Consider the following 18,995-nt stretch of genomic DNA (forward strand, 5'->3'; position numbering starts at 1 on the left):
TGAAAGCAGAAGATCATTCCTCCTTTCAACCAGCTCCACTGTTCAGTAACTACTTTGGAATTAGAACCGGTCTGACTTGAGGATGGAATACAGACAGACTCTAAGCTCACACCTTTAATGCAGTTTCTGAGCTGAGATGTCACCTTTTCTGATAAAACCTTAAGTTATCTCAGGAATGTGACTTGAAAGAAGTTCTGGGATTTACATATTGATTGAATCAAAACCTGCAACCCATTCTAAATGATTCAGGCTGAACAGCAATTTAGGTTTGTTCAATACATCGTAACAGTTGTATGACACTTTGATCTTTTGATATAAATTCTGTGTTCCTATGATCCTGCCCCACTAGCTACTTGACGAAGGAGCGGCAATCCGAAAGCTAGTGCTTTCAAATAATACTGTTGGATAAAACCTGGTGTTGTGTGATTTTTAACTTTGTCCACCCCAGTCCAACACTGGCACCTCCACATTGGAGTAACATCAGGACTGTTCTTGCCCCTCAGGCACAGCTTCCTGCATTCCATTTTTATTCCTTGAGTGCCTCAGTATGTAAAAATCTATTAGCTTCTGAATTGTAAAACCTAATGACTATGCTGAGAAAATTTTGACATTTAAAGAAATGCATGAAATAAATATAAGATATGTTGTTTGTTTCCAAAATTATATTACCACATAGCAAATTATATGAATGACTTCAGATATTATATTAGTTGCAATATTGTCACCGAAATCTTTCATCAAAAATAACTGTAAGACGTTCAGGATAATGAAAAAAAAACACATTTTGTTGAATCTTTTTGTCTTGCACTCATGGGGCAATTAGGCTTCTGTTAAATTAATTATCAATTATCCTGTTACTAACATCAGAAGAATTTGACCCTAATTTTTGCTCCCGATGGTCAGTTACACAGAGGAGGGAGATTTCTCAGCTCCACAAGCTTGACCCAGATGAAACTGGCCTGGGAGGTCAGATTTTCATTTTATGGCAAAGTTCCCTGCAAGGTGGTCTAGGTGAACTCGGAATGAAAAGGGAGGCTGTTGGTTGAAGATCTGGGCTGGGTGCATGGCTTGCTTGTTTAGATCAGCACTGTGTGAAAGATTAACAAAATACCTGAATGAAAGCAAAAACAGCCCTCACTCGTCACACACACAATCTCTCCATGTCCCCTCCATGCTAACCTCTGTCATCTCACACCCAATGCCACCCGGTGACCACTTATCACTGCTGTATAGTAATCCCCATATACTCCATACAATCTCAAATGCTATACCCAAACTCTATGGACCTCCACAACCTCTAGACTAACACAGGTCCTGTATCCATCCTTTAGTCCTTCATAGACCTATGTCCATTTTACTGCCAACTCATGCTAACAAATGAACTTCAGAAAGTTTCTGACAAGATTTTGCATGGCAGACTAGTTAAGAAGCTAAGAGCGCGTGGGATCCAGTGCAATTTGAATCCAAAATCGGTTAGTGGCAGGAAGCAGAGGTTGATAGTTGAAGGTTGTTTTCATGACTGGAAGCCTGTGTCTAGTGGCGCACCAGAGGGTTTGATGCTGCATCTCTTGTTATTTGTTGTGTATATTAATGATCAAGACAAGAATGTAGGAGGCATGATCAATAAGTTTGCAAGTAACACAAAATGGCGGTGTGGTAAATAGCGAGGAAGAAAGCCTTGAACCAGAGGACAATATGATTGAGTTGGTCAGATGGGCTGAACCATGACAAATAGAACTTAATCTTGAAAAGTGTGAAGTAATGTAGGGTTGCACAATGGCTCACTGGTTAGCACTGTTGCCTAACAGTACCACGGATGCAGGCTCGATTCCAGCCTTGGTGACTGTCTGTGTGGAGTTTGCATATAAGTGCAGGTTGTGTGGATTGGTCATGCTAAATTTCCCATAGTGTGCAGGCCAGTTCGGTTAGAAATGGTAAATTCAGGGTTATGAGGATAGTGTGGTGGGGTGGAAGGGTCGGTGCAGACTTGATGGGCTGAATGCCCTCTATCTGCACTGTAGGGATTCTAATAAAGAAACATGTTTGGGAGAACTAAGAAGACAAGGGTGTACACATTGAATGGTTGAACTCTATGAAATATAAAGGATCAGAGTGACCTCAATGTACATTCTTGAAGGCAGCAGGACAGTAGATAACGTAGTTGAGAAGGCATGTGGGACACTTGCTTTTATTAATCAAAGCATTGAATTCAATTATCTCTAGAATCTACAGATTATTTCTAATTTTTCTTCTGGAACAGATCGACTGAAGGGAAGCTGACTACAAAAGGAGAGCCAGTCACAGTTTCACCAGGGTAACATGCTGGCCCTATAAAAGAATCAGTGTGACAGATGGGGAACTTGGATCTTGTTATAGAGTGCAATTGGCACTGTGTAGGTGGATGGAAGAATGGGTCTCAGTGCTGTTGGCATCATGAGGGCAGAAAAGACAAGGCTCCCAAGAGGGATGGGTGAGTTTCCTGTCCATGGAAGATTCAGATGACATTGAGAGCACAGCTGTCAGATTTTGGGCCCTCAGGCTATTGTTGGGCAACAGCATCTTTAGGAAGAGCAGAATCCCATGCATTAGAAAAGTATGGGGGAGGAACGAAGGACATGAAGACAAGAAAGGCCAACCCTCAACACAGGATCTACCACCGAAGACAGATCTCCTGGAATTGACCAAAAAATCAGCGCCCCAGACTACAGCAACACTCAAGATAGATGGTCACTGACACATTTTCCCTTGTCACCGAGATTCTTTCACCTCACACAACCATCTCTAACGCTGACCACTGATTGTTGATGACCTGAGGATTTTGGAAATATTACACACATGACTGCAACTCACTGTATATGCTGGTCAGTGATGTCTTTGTCAAAGCTGAGCAATACATTCACTCTGTGACAGATATGATCTAACAGAGTCTGAGGACAATGAGATTTCTCTCCATTGTTGGATTGTCTAAGGGTAAGGCTTCATGAATTGCCCCCATGTGCTAAGAAAACGCCCGGTGATTAGCCAATGATCAGCCAGTGAGATCAGTCAATAGGAAGCACTTCTAATTACCCAACATCCACCAGATCTGTGACCACAGAGACCTCCCAAAGTTGTGTAATTGTTTTCCAGACAGCTACAATGACTCTTTCATCCTTCAAACTTTTCTGATGCTAATTTCAACCCTCAAAGCTTGTGGCAGAATCTCAGGGGTCAAGAAAAACTTAACTACTGGCCCCTCCGTGAGATCCCCAGACAGAGGCATGGAGGTGATATACACCATGATAGCGGATCACTGGGACAATCATTGAGCGGGTCATTGGTTTCTGATACCTGGACCAGTTAGGTGGTTCCCTCCTGCAAGCGTTTCAGTCATTGTGATGATCTGTCTGCATTGTCCATCATAAAAACAGAAACACTGCCCTCCAGAGAGGTGACAACATTGAGAACAATGAGAACCTAGAGGAGACTGCTCATTCAGTGAAGCTGGGGGATGTGTAGACTAGGACCTAAGGGCATAGCCTCAGACAGAAGGATTAACTCTTTAAAACTGAGATGAGGAGGAATTTCTTCAGCCAGAGTGTGGTGAATCTGTGGAACTCATTACCACAGTAGGCTGTGGAGGCTAAGTTATTGAATGTATTCAGAACAGAGATAGATAGGTTCTTGATTTGTAAGGTTACTGTTGGACTACAACCTGGTGTTTTGCTATGTTTAACTTTGTCCACCTCAGTCCAACACCGGCTCCTCCACATCCACAGATCGCCTGCCCTGCTGCATTTTAACACCTTGCTTTATTCTTACCTCAGGCAGATGTTACATCTACTTCAACATTTAATTGCCTCAGTCTAGAACTTTTAAAAGTTTTGCTTGACAATGAATTGGTAGTTAAGTAAATTTATAACTGAAAAACAAACTACTTAATCAGATCATAAGAACATACCTTTCCTTTCATATTGACATCAAGGAACTGCAGTGGTGTACAGGTTGTCCTTCCACCTTTATATCCAATAGTCAACTTTGCACCAGCTGCTTCAAAGATCACAAATATCTCAGAGTTAAACTCACGGTGGGACCACTTCATCATCAAATTTCCAGCCCAACCTGCAACCTGTTAAAAGAGAATGTAAAACATGCGCAGTTACATTTTTTTGTCATCATTTTCACCACCACTGGCACCAGTAAATGTATTTATCATCATCATCACTCATATTAAAAGTCTAGATCCCAATTAATTTTTAAAGTACCTGAGCAAAAACACATGAATTCAATGAACGAGCAACAGATAAGTGATTATGAAATGAAAATGGAGTTTTATCCTATTATCACTCATAAGTAAAGTTTGGTAAATTTTTGACAAGGGCAATATATGACATGCCAACAAGTTTTTAATTGTTCAATTAACCAATTCATAGATTGAATTTGGACTTCTCACAGTCCATTACTCAGAGTTACTCATTAATATTGAAAACGAGATGATGAAAGATTAGAATATTTTTTAAAAAAATTATGTTTAAAACTGAGGACTATTGTTTTCTGCATCACGTTAAATCTCAAAACCAACTGAACTTCATTAACTAACGAACATTAAGAAAATCAAGTGAATGTGAACTCTATAATGTGCAAACTGAGGATGACTTCATTACAGAAAACAAAGAATTAGTATTTCTGATACAATTCATTAAAATGGTGCCAAATTTTGTTTGATAAATTTCCTGCAATGGTTACCTCGGGACATTTTACTCTACCTCTGTATAGGTTGTTGCACTGAAGTCAGCATTCCCAATTCTGGCCATGACAATATTTGTGCTAAATGAGATAATAATTTTTTTAAGTTCACTGTGTCCCTCGCAAATAGACTTCGAAAGAATATGTGAAACAAAAAGAGAAATTGCTGGTGAAATTCAGTAAGTGTAGCAGTATCTATGAGATGAAAGCAGAGTTGATGTTTCAAATCCAGTGACTATTCACCAGAACAGTTGATGTTGGGGATGGGGAGGAGGAAGGGGCAAGTTGGAGATAGAGCGCAGAGAAAGGGATGAGTAAACATGGAGAGTATGGATAGCAGGCCAGGTCAGAAGAAAAACTGAAAAAGTGATAATAAGAGTGAAGAGTAGGAAAGGATGGGTGAGTTGAAATGAATGTAATGTGATAGTAGGCCTGGGAGTAGGTGAGGATGGGTGACTGCTCTAAAAGCAATCCATATCATAACAGAACTGAACAACAGATTACTGAACATTAAATTAAGATGGTGTTTTACCACACCATCAACCATAAATAAAGTTCAGAGTGGGGTGCTGGAAAAGCACCTGAAGAAGGGCTAATGCCCGAAACGTCGATTCTCCTGTTCCCTAGATGCTGCCTGACCTGCTGCGCTTCTCCAGCAACACATTTCCATCTCTGATCTCCAGCATCTGCAGACCTCATTTTCTCTTGCTGGAAAAGCACAGCAGATCAAGCAGCATCTGAGGAGCAGGAGAATCGATGAAGGGCTTATTCCTGAAATGTCAATTCTCCTGCTCCTCGGATGCTGCCTGACCTGCTGTAGTTTTTCAACACCCCATTCTCAACTCTGATCTCCAGCACCTGCAGTCCTCACTTTCTCCATAAATAACGTTCAGTCAATTTTTATCAAGGGTAGGTTAAAAAACATGGAAGGATGGAATCAGGCTCTAAAGTTATTCAATTGATGTTGAGATCTCAAGGTTGCAGGGTCCTCAAGCAGAAAATGGGATGTTGTTCTTCAAGCTGGAACATTGCAGCGGGCCTGAGACAGAAATGTTAGGGTGGGAACAAGGTGGTGTATTGAAGTAGGAGGCAACTGGAAGCTCGGGGTCAGATTTGTGGACATAACGTAAATGTCCTGCAAATTGGTCACCAAGTCTGCATTTCACCTCCCCATTGTAGAAGTGACCAGACTGTGAGCAGTGAATACAGTATACAAAATTGAGTGAAATTCAGAAGCACTAGTGAGAAGTGACCGAGGAGGATTCTGGGAGAACAGCATGACTGAGGAGGATTCTGGGAGAACAGCATGACTGACAAGGGGGTCGCAGAGAAAAGCTTGGCTGCTCAGGAACCAAGTTTGCAGACTGAGTGAACAGTGCCCCGAGAGAGATAAAGTAGATCCCAGAACCTGACCCGGGGACATTGGGGGAAATACGATGATCCAGAAGGTAGTTCTCCCAGGACAAATCTGAGCTGAGAACTTGCATCATCAGAAGATCTTGACATCATTGTTGGAATGTATTTGTGAGCAGAGCTTGGAGGATCATCCGTTAAGCTGAGCTGCAGTTGTTGGATCTTTATGCTGTATTCTGCCTAATACTAACTCAGTAACCTGTCAACTAGAGCAATGGCCTCTAGTGGTGCCCGTGCCCCAGGCCAGGGAGTCCACAATTGAATCAAGGTGACTATGAAAAAAGTGGAAGAAGGATCGCCAGTTGATCATAGTTCTTTGTGAAGAGAGTTCTCCTGGATTGCTGCAATTTCCAAATAGCAGATATTTTCTGTCTGCTGGATTTCCCCTGTGGCAGCTATTTTGACATGACTTTCACGAGTGTGAAATAATGTGAGTGGTTCCTGAAGGTATTTGAGGAGAAAGGAGGTAAGGGTCCCCTTTCTGTCCTGTCTGCTTCACCACTGTCCATTCTCCCTGCACAGAGGAGCCGGGTTGTTACAATCCACATACAACCCCGACATCCTGGCAGTAGAGGTCCTGACCTTCTTGGGAAGGTGAGTACTGCTCAAAGAAGGTAAAACTGATGTAGCAGACCCATTTGGAATGTGGACCAGCAAGCAGCAGGTCAAGGTGACCCTGAAGGTCGATGCTAGTGGTCACATCCTCTGCCCGCCCTCCAGTTTCTCGATTGGAAGGAGGTGAGGCTACCTTACATATGCAGGACAGCCTAGTGTATGCCCAACTTACGGAAGGTCAGGCAACATAGCAGCAGTTTGCAAAGTGACCCTCTGCAGGGCCTGCAAACAGGAGATCTGGCAAAGGACTGTAAAAGGTCCAAGAGCTGAAACCTGTGTGAGGATGCAGGCCACTGTACAATGCCTGCCCAAGATGGCAGCGGTGTTACACATACGCTCAGATGGCTGGAGACTGCTGCAAATCTCCTGCTGGAATGTCCCTTTGCAAAGGAGTTCTGGAGGGAGATACAGTGATTTTTGTCAATGTTTGTTCTAGCACCTTTCTAATTCCCACCTATTGATTGAGACTGCATTTAGTGTAGAGCAGTTGGATTCAATTGCACCTGGAAAACCATCATTTTCATGAAAGATATTCTTTGGTCTGCCCAAATCTGTTGGTCTTCCAGAGCAAGGAGCTGACCTTGACCGAGTGTTGCAGAATGGCTCATTCCAAGGTTCAGTACCAGCTGCTGAGGGACACACTAAAGCTTGGGGCAGCTGCTGCCAAGGTGCAGTGGGGAAAGACCACTGTCTGAGGTCTTTTTACCAAAGTCCAAGTGGGTCCCTTTTCAGTTATTGGACCCCCCCGTTTTCTCAAACAAATGGAAGCATTATCTATAAAGACTGGACAGAATCAAACTGCTGGAGTGACTGCATCAGGGTGAGAGGAGAAAGATATAAAAGAGACCTAAGAGGCAACTTTTTCATGCAGAGGGTGGTACATGTGTGGAATGAGCTGCCAGAGGAAGTGGTGGAGGCTGGTACAATTGCAACATTTAAGAGGCATTTGGATGGGTATATGAATAGGAAGGGTTTGCAGGGATATGGGCCGGGTGCTGGCAGGTGGGACTAGGTTGGGTTGGGATATCTGGTCGGCATGGACGGGTTGGATCTGTTTCCGTGCTGTACATCTCTATGACTCTATGACTCTATATGTATATAATGATTTTTTTTATGAATAAAGTAAAGAAAAATGTTTTTTGGAGTTCAAGTCTGTTAGGAATAGAGAGCAAGAGTGAGAGACCTGAGTTTGGTGACTACAGAGTAAGGTTGTGTCAGCAGTTCCTAGATTGTTGTCTGTCATTGATAAGGTTCACAATGGCATGAGAACCTGGTCCCATGGAAGGCTCTTCCTGCAACATGTGAGAAAGCAGGGATATTTCCAGTGTCTACTGTAACTCCAAATGCAGGAAATGTCATAGAGCCATAGAGATGTACAGCACAGAAACAGACCCTTCAGTCCAACTCATCCATGCTGACCAGATATCCCAACCCAATCTAGTCCCACCTGCCAGCACCTGGTCCATATTCCTCCAAACTGCACGATGGCTCAGTGGTTAGCACTGCTGCTTCATAGCACCAGGTTGCCAGGTTTGATTCCAGCTTCGGTTGACTGTCTAAGTGGAGTTTGTATATTCTCCCCGTGTCTGTGTAGGTTTCCTCCCACAGTGCAAAGATGTGCAGTTCAGGTGAGTTGGCCATGCTAAATTGCCCCATGGTTTTAGGTCAATTAGTCAGAGGGAAATGGGTCTGGGTGGGTTACTCTTCGGAGGGTTGGTGAGGACTGGTTGGGCCGAAGGGCCTGTTTCCATACTGTAGGGAATCTAACCTAAAAACCCTTCCTATTCATATACCCATCCAGATGTCTTTTAAATGTTGCAATGGTACTAGCCTCCACCACTTCCTCTGGCAGCTCATTCCATACAACCACACTCTGTGTGAAAACGTTGCCCCTTAGTTCGCTTTTATATCTTTCTCCTCTCACCCTAAACCTATGCCCACTAGTTCTGGACTCCCTGACCTGAGGGAAAAGATTTTGTCCACTTATCCTATCTATGCCCCTCATTATTTTATAAACCTCTATAAGGTCACCCCTCAGCCTCCGATGCTCCAGGGAAAACAGCCCCAGCCTGTTCAGTTTCACCCTATAACTCAAATCTGCCAATCCTGGCAACATTCCTGTGAATATTTTCTGAACTCTTTTAAGTTTCACATCATCATTCTGATAGGAATGTGCAGCTGCAGCTCCTGATTGCCATACGGAATGCGTGGATACATTCAGTATCGAGCATCCATGAATCTGGAAATGGCATGGAGAGCACATTTAGCAAGCTGGTCACACCACCACTAAAGACTACACAGACAGAGAAGGCTTTGTGCAGGGCAGCTTGTAGCTTACTAATTTTATTTTGTTTTTTGAGGAGGTGATGAGGGTGAGTGTTGAGGGTAGAGTAGTTGATTTTAGTAAGGCTTTTGACGAGATCTCTCGCGGTGAACTCATCCAGGAGGTTAAGATACATGGGATCCAGTGACTTGGTCACTTGGATTCAGAATTGGCTTGCCCATAGAAGACTAAGGGTAGTAGTGGAAGTATGTTTTTCTGGTTGGAGGTCCTTGACTAGGAATGTTCCACAGGTATCCATGCTGGGACCTCTGCTGTTTGTGATTTATATAACCAACTTGGAGAAATCATAGATGGGTGGGTTTGTAAGTTTGCAGATGAAACAAAGATCGAGGGATAGTATAAAAGGTTGTCAAAGAATACAGCAGAATATAGATCAGTTGCAGATATGGGCAGCGAAATAGCAGATGTGAATTGTTGCACTTTCGGAGTTCAAATGTTAAGGGAAAGTATATAGTTAGTGGCAGGAGCCTTAACAATACTGATGTACAGTGATCTTGTGGTTCTAGTCCATAGCTCCCTGAAAGTGGCAACATAAGTGGATAAGGTGATCAAGAAGGCTTATGGCATACTTGCTGTCATCAGTCAAGGCATAGAGTATTAAAAATTGGCAAGTCATGTTGCAGCTGAATTACAGAACTCCAGTTAGGCTACATTTGGAATATTGTGTACAGTTCTGGTCACCACCCCACCAGGTGGTGGTTTTGGAAAGGGTAAAGAAATCAAGGATGTTGTCAGGTTTGGACATATTAGATACGAGGAGAGATTGGATAAGCTTGGTTTGTTTTCACTTAAATGTTGAGGGGGCGATCTCATAGAAGTTTACAAAATAATGAGAAGCATGGCTAGAATGAATAGTCAGAGTTCTTCTAACCATGATATAAATGTCAATGGCTCAAAGAGACAACTGAAGATACAAGATCCACGTTTAAAGAAGTGAGAGGCATGGTTTTACACAGAGGATGATAAGTGTCTGGAATGCACTGCCAAAGGAGGTGGTGGAGGCACATATAATAGCAAAGTTTAAGAAGTATCCTGGCAAGTATATGAATAGGCAGGAAATAAGGGGATATGGACTGCGTGGAGGCAAAAGGTTTTTAATTTAGAAAGACATTGTGTGTCAGTGCAGTTTCCCTCCTCTTTTCCCACTTGAAAGTAGAATGAAAGGTTAGTGAATTGTCTAATAATGGATTGTCTGTGACAGCTTGGTTCAGCCACTATTAGTGACAATTAATAAACCAAGAACATGTCTCGAATAAAGTACAAATTTTTGACAAAACTAAAACAGCAATAAACTTACATTTCGCACTTGCACATTTCCAATCTTCAGTAAGTGACAGGCTATAATATCGTAGCTTGGTGATTGGTCAGAATACTCTTTCAGGTAGTCAATGAGTGAACTCAGGGTGACATTGGAAGACACCTTTAAGCCAGTAGGTCCCATAGTGACCTTGTAAAGATCAGGGATTCCTTTCACATCAATAAGGATTTTAAAATATTGACTTCCCTTGTAGATACCTGTGAGAAATGTTTCAATCAGTTTAGACATTTTATTAATTATTTGAGATGATTTGAACTTCGAGAATGAAAATTATTATTATTTCTCAAAAACACAAAAAAAACTTTGCTTTTTTCTGGCTTTCTGCCCAGAAGAGAATGGGAATTCACTGACAAAGCTGCTAGTTCAGTCAGTTCAAGCCTTAGCTATTCAATTCCATGGAGTCTCACATGAGGGACACAGGCAACAGGATTGGATTACAATTCTTTCAGCTTCTAGAGCACTCTAACGTCCAGCTAGCTCAAAACTATGCTTCTCCTTGTCCCATGGAGACTTACCAGTAAAAAACAACTTCTCCCTGATTCTTAATATTTTGGAAGAGACAAAAATGAAGCTCACTGAAGGTGCATCTTGACAATGACATCAGAACTTTGGACCCAAGAATATTTGGCTTTAAATTCAAATTAGACTGACACCAACAATTCCACAGTTAAAAGAATGATTCAAGAAATATTTAGATTATTAGTCCTTGTTACAATACCTGTTACCTACTATTTAGGAATCAACTCATAACACATTTTTTGTTGATTTAATTTTGGTTTTGACTCGTTGAATTTCTACTGTTGTCACATTTAACAAACTAAGACCTTCACTGTAGGCACTAAACTTTGATAGCTGATGATGTTGCATGTGCTGTGCACAATCCTTTTTATTAATATTTGCATTTCAGCACAACCAACACTCTTGTTTACACTTGTGTCTCACACAAGCAGTTTGTATTTCAGTCAACTGACTCCAGAGATGAGAAGTTTGTCTTATGTAGAGAGAGTGAGCAGGTTGGGCCCATACTGTCTGGAGTTTAGAAGTTTAGATCTAATTGGGACCTAGAAGATGTTAAAGGGGATTGATGAAGTAGACATGGAAAGGATGTTTCCTCATGTGGGGCAATCTAGAACGGGGGTCATAGTTTTAGAATAAGGGTTGGCAGATTTAAAACTGAGTCAGGAGTGAGGTGCTGGAAAAGCATAGCAGGTCAGGCAGCATCCTAGATTTAAAACTGAGATGAGGAGAATTTGCGGATCCCAGAGTGTGGTGGATGCTGGGACTTTGAGTAAATTTAAGGAGGAGTTAGATTTTTAATGAGTAATGGGTTTAAAGGTTATGGGAAGCAGGCAGAAAAGTTGTGTTGAGGCCAAGGTGAGATCAACCATGATTAGATTAAACATGGAACAGGCTTAAGGGGCTGAATTGCCTACTCCTGCTCCTAGTTCTTATGTCCCTATATCAGTCAAGCTAGTGACATATTCCTCACACTTCTTTGTATTCTCAAAATCACTTTATTATGTAGCCAAATCATTGTTAAATACAATTGCAGAAAGGTGTAAACAAAACTACATGGGATCCACAGTGAGTTGGCAAGTTGGATACAAAATTGGTTTCTTAATAGGAGATAGAGGGTCATTGTGGAAGATTGTTTTTCTGACTCAAGGTCTGTGACCAGTGTGGGACCTCTGTTGCTTGTAATATATATAAATAATTTGGATAAAAATGTTGGTGGTCTAATTAGAAAGTTTACAGATGACATGAAAATTGGTGGAATTGTGTTTAGTCAAGAAGATTTTCAAAGATACAGAAGGATACAGATCAGTTGGAAAATTTGCAGAGAAATAGCAGAAGAAATTTAATCTGGACAAGCATGAGGTAATGTATATTGCAAGGTCAAATACAAGAGGAATGTATATGGTAAATGGAAGGACCCTTAGGAGCAGCGATAAATGTTGATCTTGGGGTACAAGTCCATAGCTCCCTGAAAGTGGCAACACAAGTGGATAAGGTGGCAAAGAAGGTATATGGCTTGCTTGTCTTCATCGTCAGAGCTTTGAGTATAAAAGTTGTAAATTCTGTTGCAGCTATATAAAGTTTTAGTTCAGCCACATTTGGAGTATTGTATGCAGTTCTGGTCACCACACAACAGGGAGGATATGGAAGCTTTGGCAAGGGTGCAAAAGAGGTATACCAGAATGTTGGAGTGTATTAACTAAAGGAGAGGATGGACAAACTTGGTTTGTTTTCATTAGATTGTTGGAGCCTGAGGGATAACCTGATAGAATTATATTAAATTATGGGAGGTAATGGCAGTTGGAGTCTTTTTCCCAAGGTTGAAATGTCAAGCACTGGGGACAAAAACTATCTAAAGTGTGGAAGTAACCCATTAAGCCATCAATTCTACACCAACCCACCGAAGAGTATCCCACCCTATCACTGTAATCCCACATTTATCATGACTAACCCATCTAGCCTGTACATCTCTGAACACAACAGGGCAATTTAATTGGACTTTTGGGGGGGAAACAGGAGCATCCAGTGGAAACCTGCAGACATGGGGAGAATGTGCAAGCCTTTCACAGAGCGTCACCCAAGGCTGGAATTGAATCTGGATCCCTGGAGCTATAAGGCAACAGTGTTAACCACTGAGCAACTGTGCTACCCATGGTTTAAGGTGTGAGCGGAAAAGTTAAAAGATGTGCGAGGCAGATTTTTTTAACAAAGGGTGGTCAGTGCCTGGAACACACTGCCAGGGGAGGTAGTAGAAACAGATATAATAGAAACATTTGAGAAGCATTTAGACAAACATGTGAACATGCAGGGTATTGAGGGTTAAAGACCATGGCATGGTGAATGGCATTGTGGTCACTGCAGACATGGTGGGCCGAATCACCTGTTCCTGTGCTGTCCTGTTCTGTGTTCTGTGTTCTATGTTCTGTATTCTGTGCACTCAGACCTATTTCATCCTTAACATGTTATGGAGGGAAGTACAATGACCACAGTGATAGAAAAGACTGATATCCTTCTGGATGTAGGTTTGCTCGCTGAGCTGGAAGGTTCATTTTCAGACATTTCGTCACCATACCAGATAACATCTTGTGTACCTTCCAGCTCAACGAGTAAACCTACATCCACAACCTCAACCTGAGCTACAAATCTTCTCAAAACTCGCTATCTGATATACTTCTCCAATGAAATTTGCATGCTTTCACAACATGAACAGTTGTTCCTACTGCCATAAGTTAATTAACAGGCTACGAGTCAGACTCCAACCTTTCCATCAGTATTCCTTTATGTACATCTAAATAATAAAACGGAACTCTACCTGGTAGAGTTATAATGTGGTGTTAGGTGACAGAAAGTCTCCTGATGCTTCAGGTTATCAATCTCAGAGAATTATGGAGGCAGTACTGTTATATGATAAAACACCTCTTAAGCTGTGAAGTAAATTGGGTAAAGACTTTGACAGTAAAAATTGCACTTGGGTCTTAAATGACTTGCGGTGCCTTTTCTTAACCAACAGAGAAAGTATTAACCATGTAGTATGAATATTATTGGGTTGGTAAAGAACCAGCTGATGTTGCACAATACATTTTTCACATGTGCCATTGACTTAGAAAATGTTTCTTCGAAAAGTACACTCTGCAACAGCACAATTTCTATTATCTCTGTACCTTTAGTAGTGTCTCCGTTGATAAGCTTGGTGTATTCTCTAAGGTTCTCCTGCATTATATTGTACAGCTGATACAGTGATTCAGGTTGATACCATTTTATTCCAAAATTGTCATACAGCAAGATGTTGGAGCCGTCTGCTGGACCAGTGCAATTGTTTTGACCACAAGGTTGCTTTGTCTTTGGACATATCAAATCCTTGGAGCACAAATGAACACAAATTAGAAGCACGTCTGAACATTATAAGCTTTGAAGTCAAACCCTGTATAATACCTCCAGATTTTGAAGGCCACAAGGGATGTTCAACAAAATACAGATCATGCCACTGAAATTGCCACAATTCATTCGAGCAAACATTTGGCATGTATACCCTCCGATTACTATTCAAAGAGCTCATGGTATAATTTGAAGAACAAGATTTGCTGGAAAAGCAGGGGTTCAGTTCTGAGGAAGGGCCATGTGACCTGAAACGTTAATTCTGATTTCTCTCCACAGATGCTACCAGACTTGCTGAGCTTTTCCAGCAATGTCTATTTTTGTCTCTATCTTAGAGCATCTGTCTTTCAGCTTTTATTTTCTAGCAATGTCCTTCACAACATTAATCACTCAGCCAACACTATTATTAAACATATTATAATGTCACTTAACTTTTACAACTGCTTTTGCAACTATTCCAGGTGTAAAATATCTACATAAAAATACTATATTCAAGAGTAATGTATTTCATATGAAGCGTTTTAGAATTTTTCTCAAATTTTTAAAGGTGTGATGTAATTGCTAGCCTTCTTTGTTCCTGGTCTATCAATGCCTATGGTTTTAAAAATTATTGTTCATTTATTCAAATTTCTTCATGGCTTTACCCCTTTTCAGCTTTGAAACTTTCTCAAGCCTTGTAGGTTTCGAGTACTCAGTGCTGAATGTTCCATTGTTTTGGCTTAAGTCCCCACAGCTACTGAGTTTTCTCGGTATATCTGATCAAATTCACCTTATTAGCTATCACGCCCCTATGGCTAATGTCTAATTTCTACCCCATCTTATAATGCACTATTCCCAGAGCAACTCAACATTCAACAGATATCTGTCAAAAGACTGGCATCTCTTGCACTCATGCTTTCTTTGAAAGTCTGGAGTGAACCCATACAAACACAGTCAGACAAAAAACTGCTATGCATGGTTCCTAACACTTGCCCAAACAAGGCAGAATAAAGTCATTTTGCAGGCATGGTCCTAGAAGGGATGGTGCAGATGCTGGCACAAGCTTGCAATGTTATTAAGGAGGACTTTGCAGGATCAGTAGGGCTGAGTGTACCACATGTGTTTCTGATGACTGGGTCATCTAATTTCATTCCTTCAATAATGCTTTGTAGCAAGTTAGATAGAACTGAGTGCTTTGTGAGGCCATTTCAGATGGTCGACAAGCAGGAGGCCGGAAGAACACAGCAAGCCAAACAGCATCAGGAGGTGGAGGAGTCAACGTTTCGGGTATTAACCCTTCTTTAGAACTAGATGTGGGGAGAGGGGGAACTACAGATAAAGAGAAGGGGGGAGTGTGGGGTGGGGAAATCTAGCGGAATGATAAGGTAGTGATAGGTGGATACGGGTAGTGGGTACGACCTGGTTGGTTAATGGGAGGGCTGAATCCAGTTGGTCACTGGAAGGGAGAGTTGGTATTTGACATGGAAGGGTGGAGGCTCGACTGGAAAGGGAGCCGAGGGATGTGTTGGAAGGTTATTTGAAATTAGAGAACTCAATGTTAAGTCCTCTGGGCTGTAGCATCTGCAGATTTTTTTGTCTCATTTCAGAGGATATTTAAGAATTGAGAATATTGCTGTGGCTCTGGTGTACACATAAGCCAGGTCAAATGATGATTTTCCATCCCCAAAAGACACTAGTGAAGTAAATGGCTTTTTACAACAATTGACAATGGTTCTGTGATGACTGATAGACTAACTGTTTTAGCTTCAGATTCACTAATTGAAATAGAATCTCATTAGCTGCCACGTCAGGATTCAAGCCCATGCCCACAGGCCATGAGCTTTTCTCTTTGGATTACTAGTCCAATGACAAAATCACTCGGCCACCACCCTGCTGAAATTATCACAAATGGAGGTTCCCCATTCTTCAAATGACAAACAAGGTGAACTAATTACATCAGAGTTGAAGAGTGTGGTGCTCTGCAGTCCTCACTTTCTCCTAATTACCTATCAGGAAGACTATCTGTGAGTTTTTCTGCAAGGAGCTGAGGAAATTGCGGCTCAAGCGGGAACAGGCCCTTAAGTAGTCATGAATTGTCCTCTTCGGTGAATTCAAACCAGAATGCTTGACCACAGGCCTTCTTGCCCAGAATTTACTTGCACAAGTGGGGGAAGTATGGTGCACTGAGTCTATCAGTCTGGCTGCCTCCTTCCTCGCCTTCTACTGGGCTCAGGAGATTCTGCCCATCACTGTGGTGCAAACTATAGCACTTCAAGAAGATACCTTTTCATGGGCTTCTACAGTGAACAATAAATGGTGACTTTGCCAGTGGTGCAAACATACTAAGAATGATTTCTTTTAAATGTTAGTACAACCAGTCAAAACCTTACATTTATCCAAAATTCAGATTTAAGATCAGCATCAACATCTAATCAAACTGAATAATGAATTACAACAGTTTCAGCTTTACCTCTATATCAATGAGAGATCCTTTCAGTCTTGCATCTGAATCTTTTGCAAAGCTCTTCATAGCATCTAAAATAGGCCGATAACCTAGGTTTATCAGATGGGCAATAGCAAGTTAACAAACTGAATAGGCAGGGCATTTCCTTCATGTTGAATTCAGCTCCATATTATAATTAAAAATAAATATATTCACAAATCAAAAATAAAATACCAATTCAAACAACCGTGCAGTGTTTGAGTCTACACCCTGCTGTTGCTGACCAATTTAAGAAACTAATGGTTGCCATAATGTCAGAGTCTATTTGGGTGGTGAACGATGATGGCCTGAATGGCCTTCCTTATCTGAAATTGTTTTGAAGGGAGAAACTGTTCTTATGGGCAGAAAAGGTTGAGAACCAAATGGTATTGATTTAAGGGGATTGAGTGACTGGAGAAGAAAGATAGAAACATCGAAAGTAGGAGCAGAAGTGGGCCATTTGGCCCTTCAAACCTGCTCCCCTATTGAATATGATCATGGTTGATCATCCAATTCAGGATCCAGTTTCTGCTTTCTCCCCATACCCTTTGATCCTTTTAGGCCAAAGAACAATACCTATTTCCTTCTTGAAACATTAAATTTTTTGGTCTTAAGGCTTGAAGCTGTATTAAGCTGCATCCTCTTTCACTGAAGAGAATTCTACCTGCTCATCACTCTTTGGGTGAAGGAATTCTTCCTCATCTCAGTCCTAAATGGCCTACCCTTTATATGGCTGCTGGTTCTGGACACCTCATTGATGGGAACATTCTTCCTAAATTTACCCTGTCCAGTTCTATTAGACTTTTGTAGATTGCTATGAGGTCTCCCTGCCTTTTCTTCTAAACTCCAGTGAGTAAAGTCTTGATCAATCTAATCTCTCTTCATACATCAGTCCTGCCATCCATCCCAGGAATCAGTCTGTAAAACTTCATTAGGATGAAGAGTCCTCCTAGAAACTTCGATTCTCCCGCTCCTCAGAGGCTGCCTGACCTGCTGGGCTTTTTCCAGTGCCACATTTTATCGACTCTGACTCTCCAGCATCTGCAGTCCTCATTATCTTCTGTACACCTTCATTGCTTTCCCCCTACAGCCAAAACTGTAATGATTGGAACAAGGTCAGCCAAATGGATCTCGTAGAATATGAGTTCCCTGATTAAGGCTGTTAACCTGGTCCAATCAGGGAGTCTTTGCTTGAATCCAGGAACTACTCTGTGCTAGCTGGATCAGTGCCATATACTATGCACATGAAAATAAAGGGCAAATTAGTGATGGGGTATCAGGCTTCATGGAATTACTTCCAAAATGTCCTTCCTCAGATAGGGAGACAAAAACTGCACACAGTACCACAGGTGTGGTCTCGCCAGGGCCATGTACAATTGAAGTAAGATAGCTATGCTTCTGTACCCAAATGCTAACCTTGGAGGCCAACATAGCATTTGCCTCTTCACCTCCTATACCTATATGGTTACGTTAGTGACTTGCAGGAAATATGAAGTATGATGAATTGAGGGAATCAGAAATTTATAAAAATAGAAACCAAGTATACCATAACATGTAATGCACTGGCTGCATCCTCCAGAAACATCTGTTCCATCACTCGTATTCACTTCATAGCAAAAATCAAACAAGTCATATTATTCAGAAGAAAAGATGATTTCCATAAATGCTGCATGAGTAAGTGCTTGCTTCAAACACAAGTGATTCCACATTTGGAGAGTTTGGAGAGTCCTTGGTTGGAACACTTAGTTACAGTGGCATCCAATTGTAGTATACGGGAAATGACACTCACAGGATCTATGGGTGCTTATCACATACCTCCAGAGATCACAATTATGGACAAGGACTTCTTGTATTAAGCAGCCTTTAAGGTATAGTATTAAACTAACAACAAATATAACACAAAAACTAATCCATCTCTGTTAAGTCGCTGCAACTATTCAAGATGCCATGAACATTGTGCCAAATTATTGTTAATTGAAGATTCTACAAACCTGTACATCTGCAGACATTGCCATCAAAGTTATCCTCCACTTCTTGAACACTGGGAGTTGGACTGTTCTTCAAAAGCCTGGGGGATAAAAAGGACGATAGAGCACAAGTGTCAAAAATACACACTTTAAATCAAGACAGCCACAGATCAAACAATAAATCTGATTTTGTTTAGTGCCATGTTCTTCACAAATCTGTTGCTGAGGATTGATCCCTGAGAACCGCTAGCACTGAGGATT

At 41.5% G+C, this 18,995-nt stretch overlaps 1 protein-coding gene across 1 annotated transcript in view; it reads right to left on the minus strand.

The window, feature by feature from the left end:
• The window catches only part of LOC122559054 (xanthine dehydrogenase-like), a 360,223-nt gene that overhangs the window by 83,700 nt on the left and 257,528 nt on the right, over positions 1-18,995 (minus strand). The window contains exons 6-10 of the mRNA XM_043708284.1: positions 18,759-18,835; positions 16,756-16,838; positions 14,093-14,288; positions 10,395-10,612; positions 3,941-4,108 (exon numbers count right to left, since the gene is read on the minus strand). Coding sequence (XP_043564219.1) covers positions 3,941-4,108; positions 10,395-10,612; positions 14,093-14,288; positions 16,756-16,838; positions 18,759-18,835 — 742 coding nt within the window. The remainder of the gene's footprint in view (positions 1-3,940; positions 4,109-10,394; positions 10,613-14,092; positions 14,289-16,755; positions 16,839-18,758; positions 18,836-18,995) is intronic.

Source organism: Chiloscyllium plagiosum, chromosome 2 (genome assembly GCF_004010195.1).
Source record: "Chiloscyllium plagiosum isolate BGI_BamShark_2017 chromosome 2, ASM401019v2, whole genome shotgun sequence".
Taxonomy (NCBI): Eukaryota; Metazoa; Chordata; class Chondrichthyes; order Orectolobiformes; family Hemiscylliidae; genus Chiloscyllium; species Chiloscyllium plagiosum.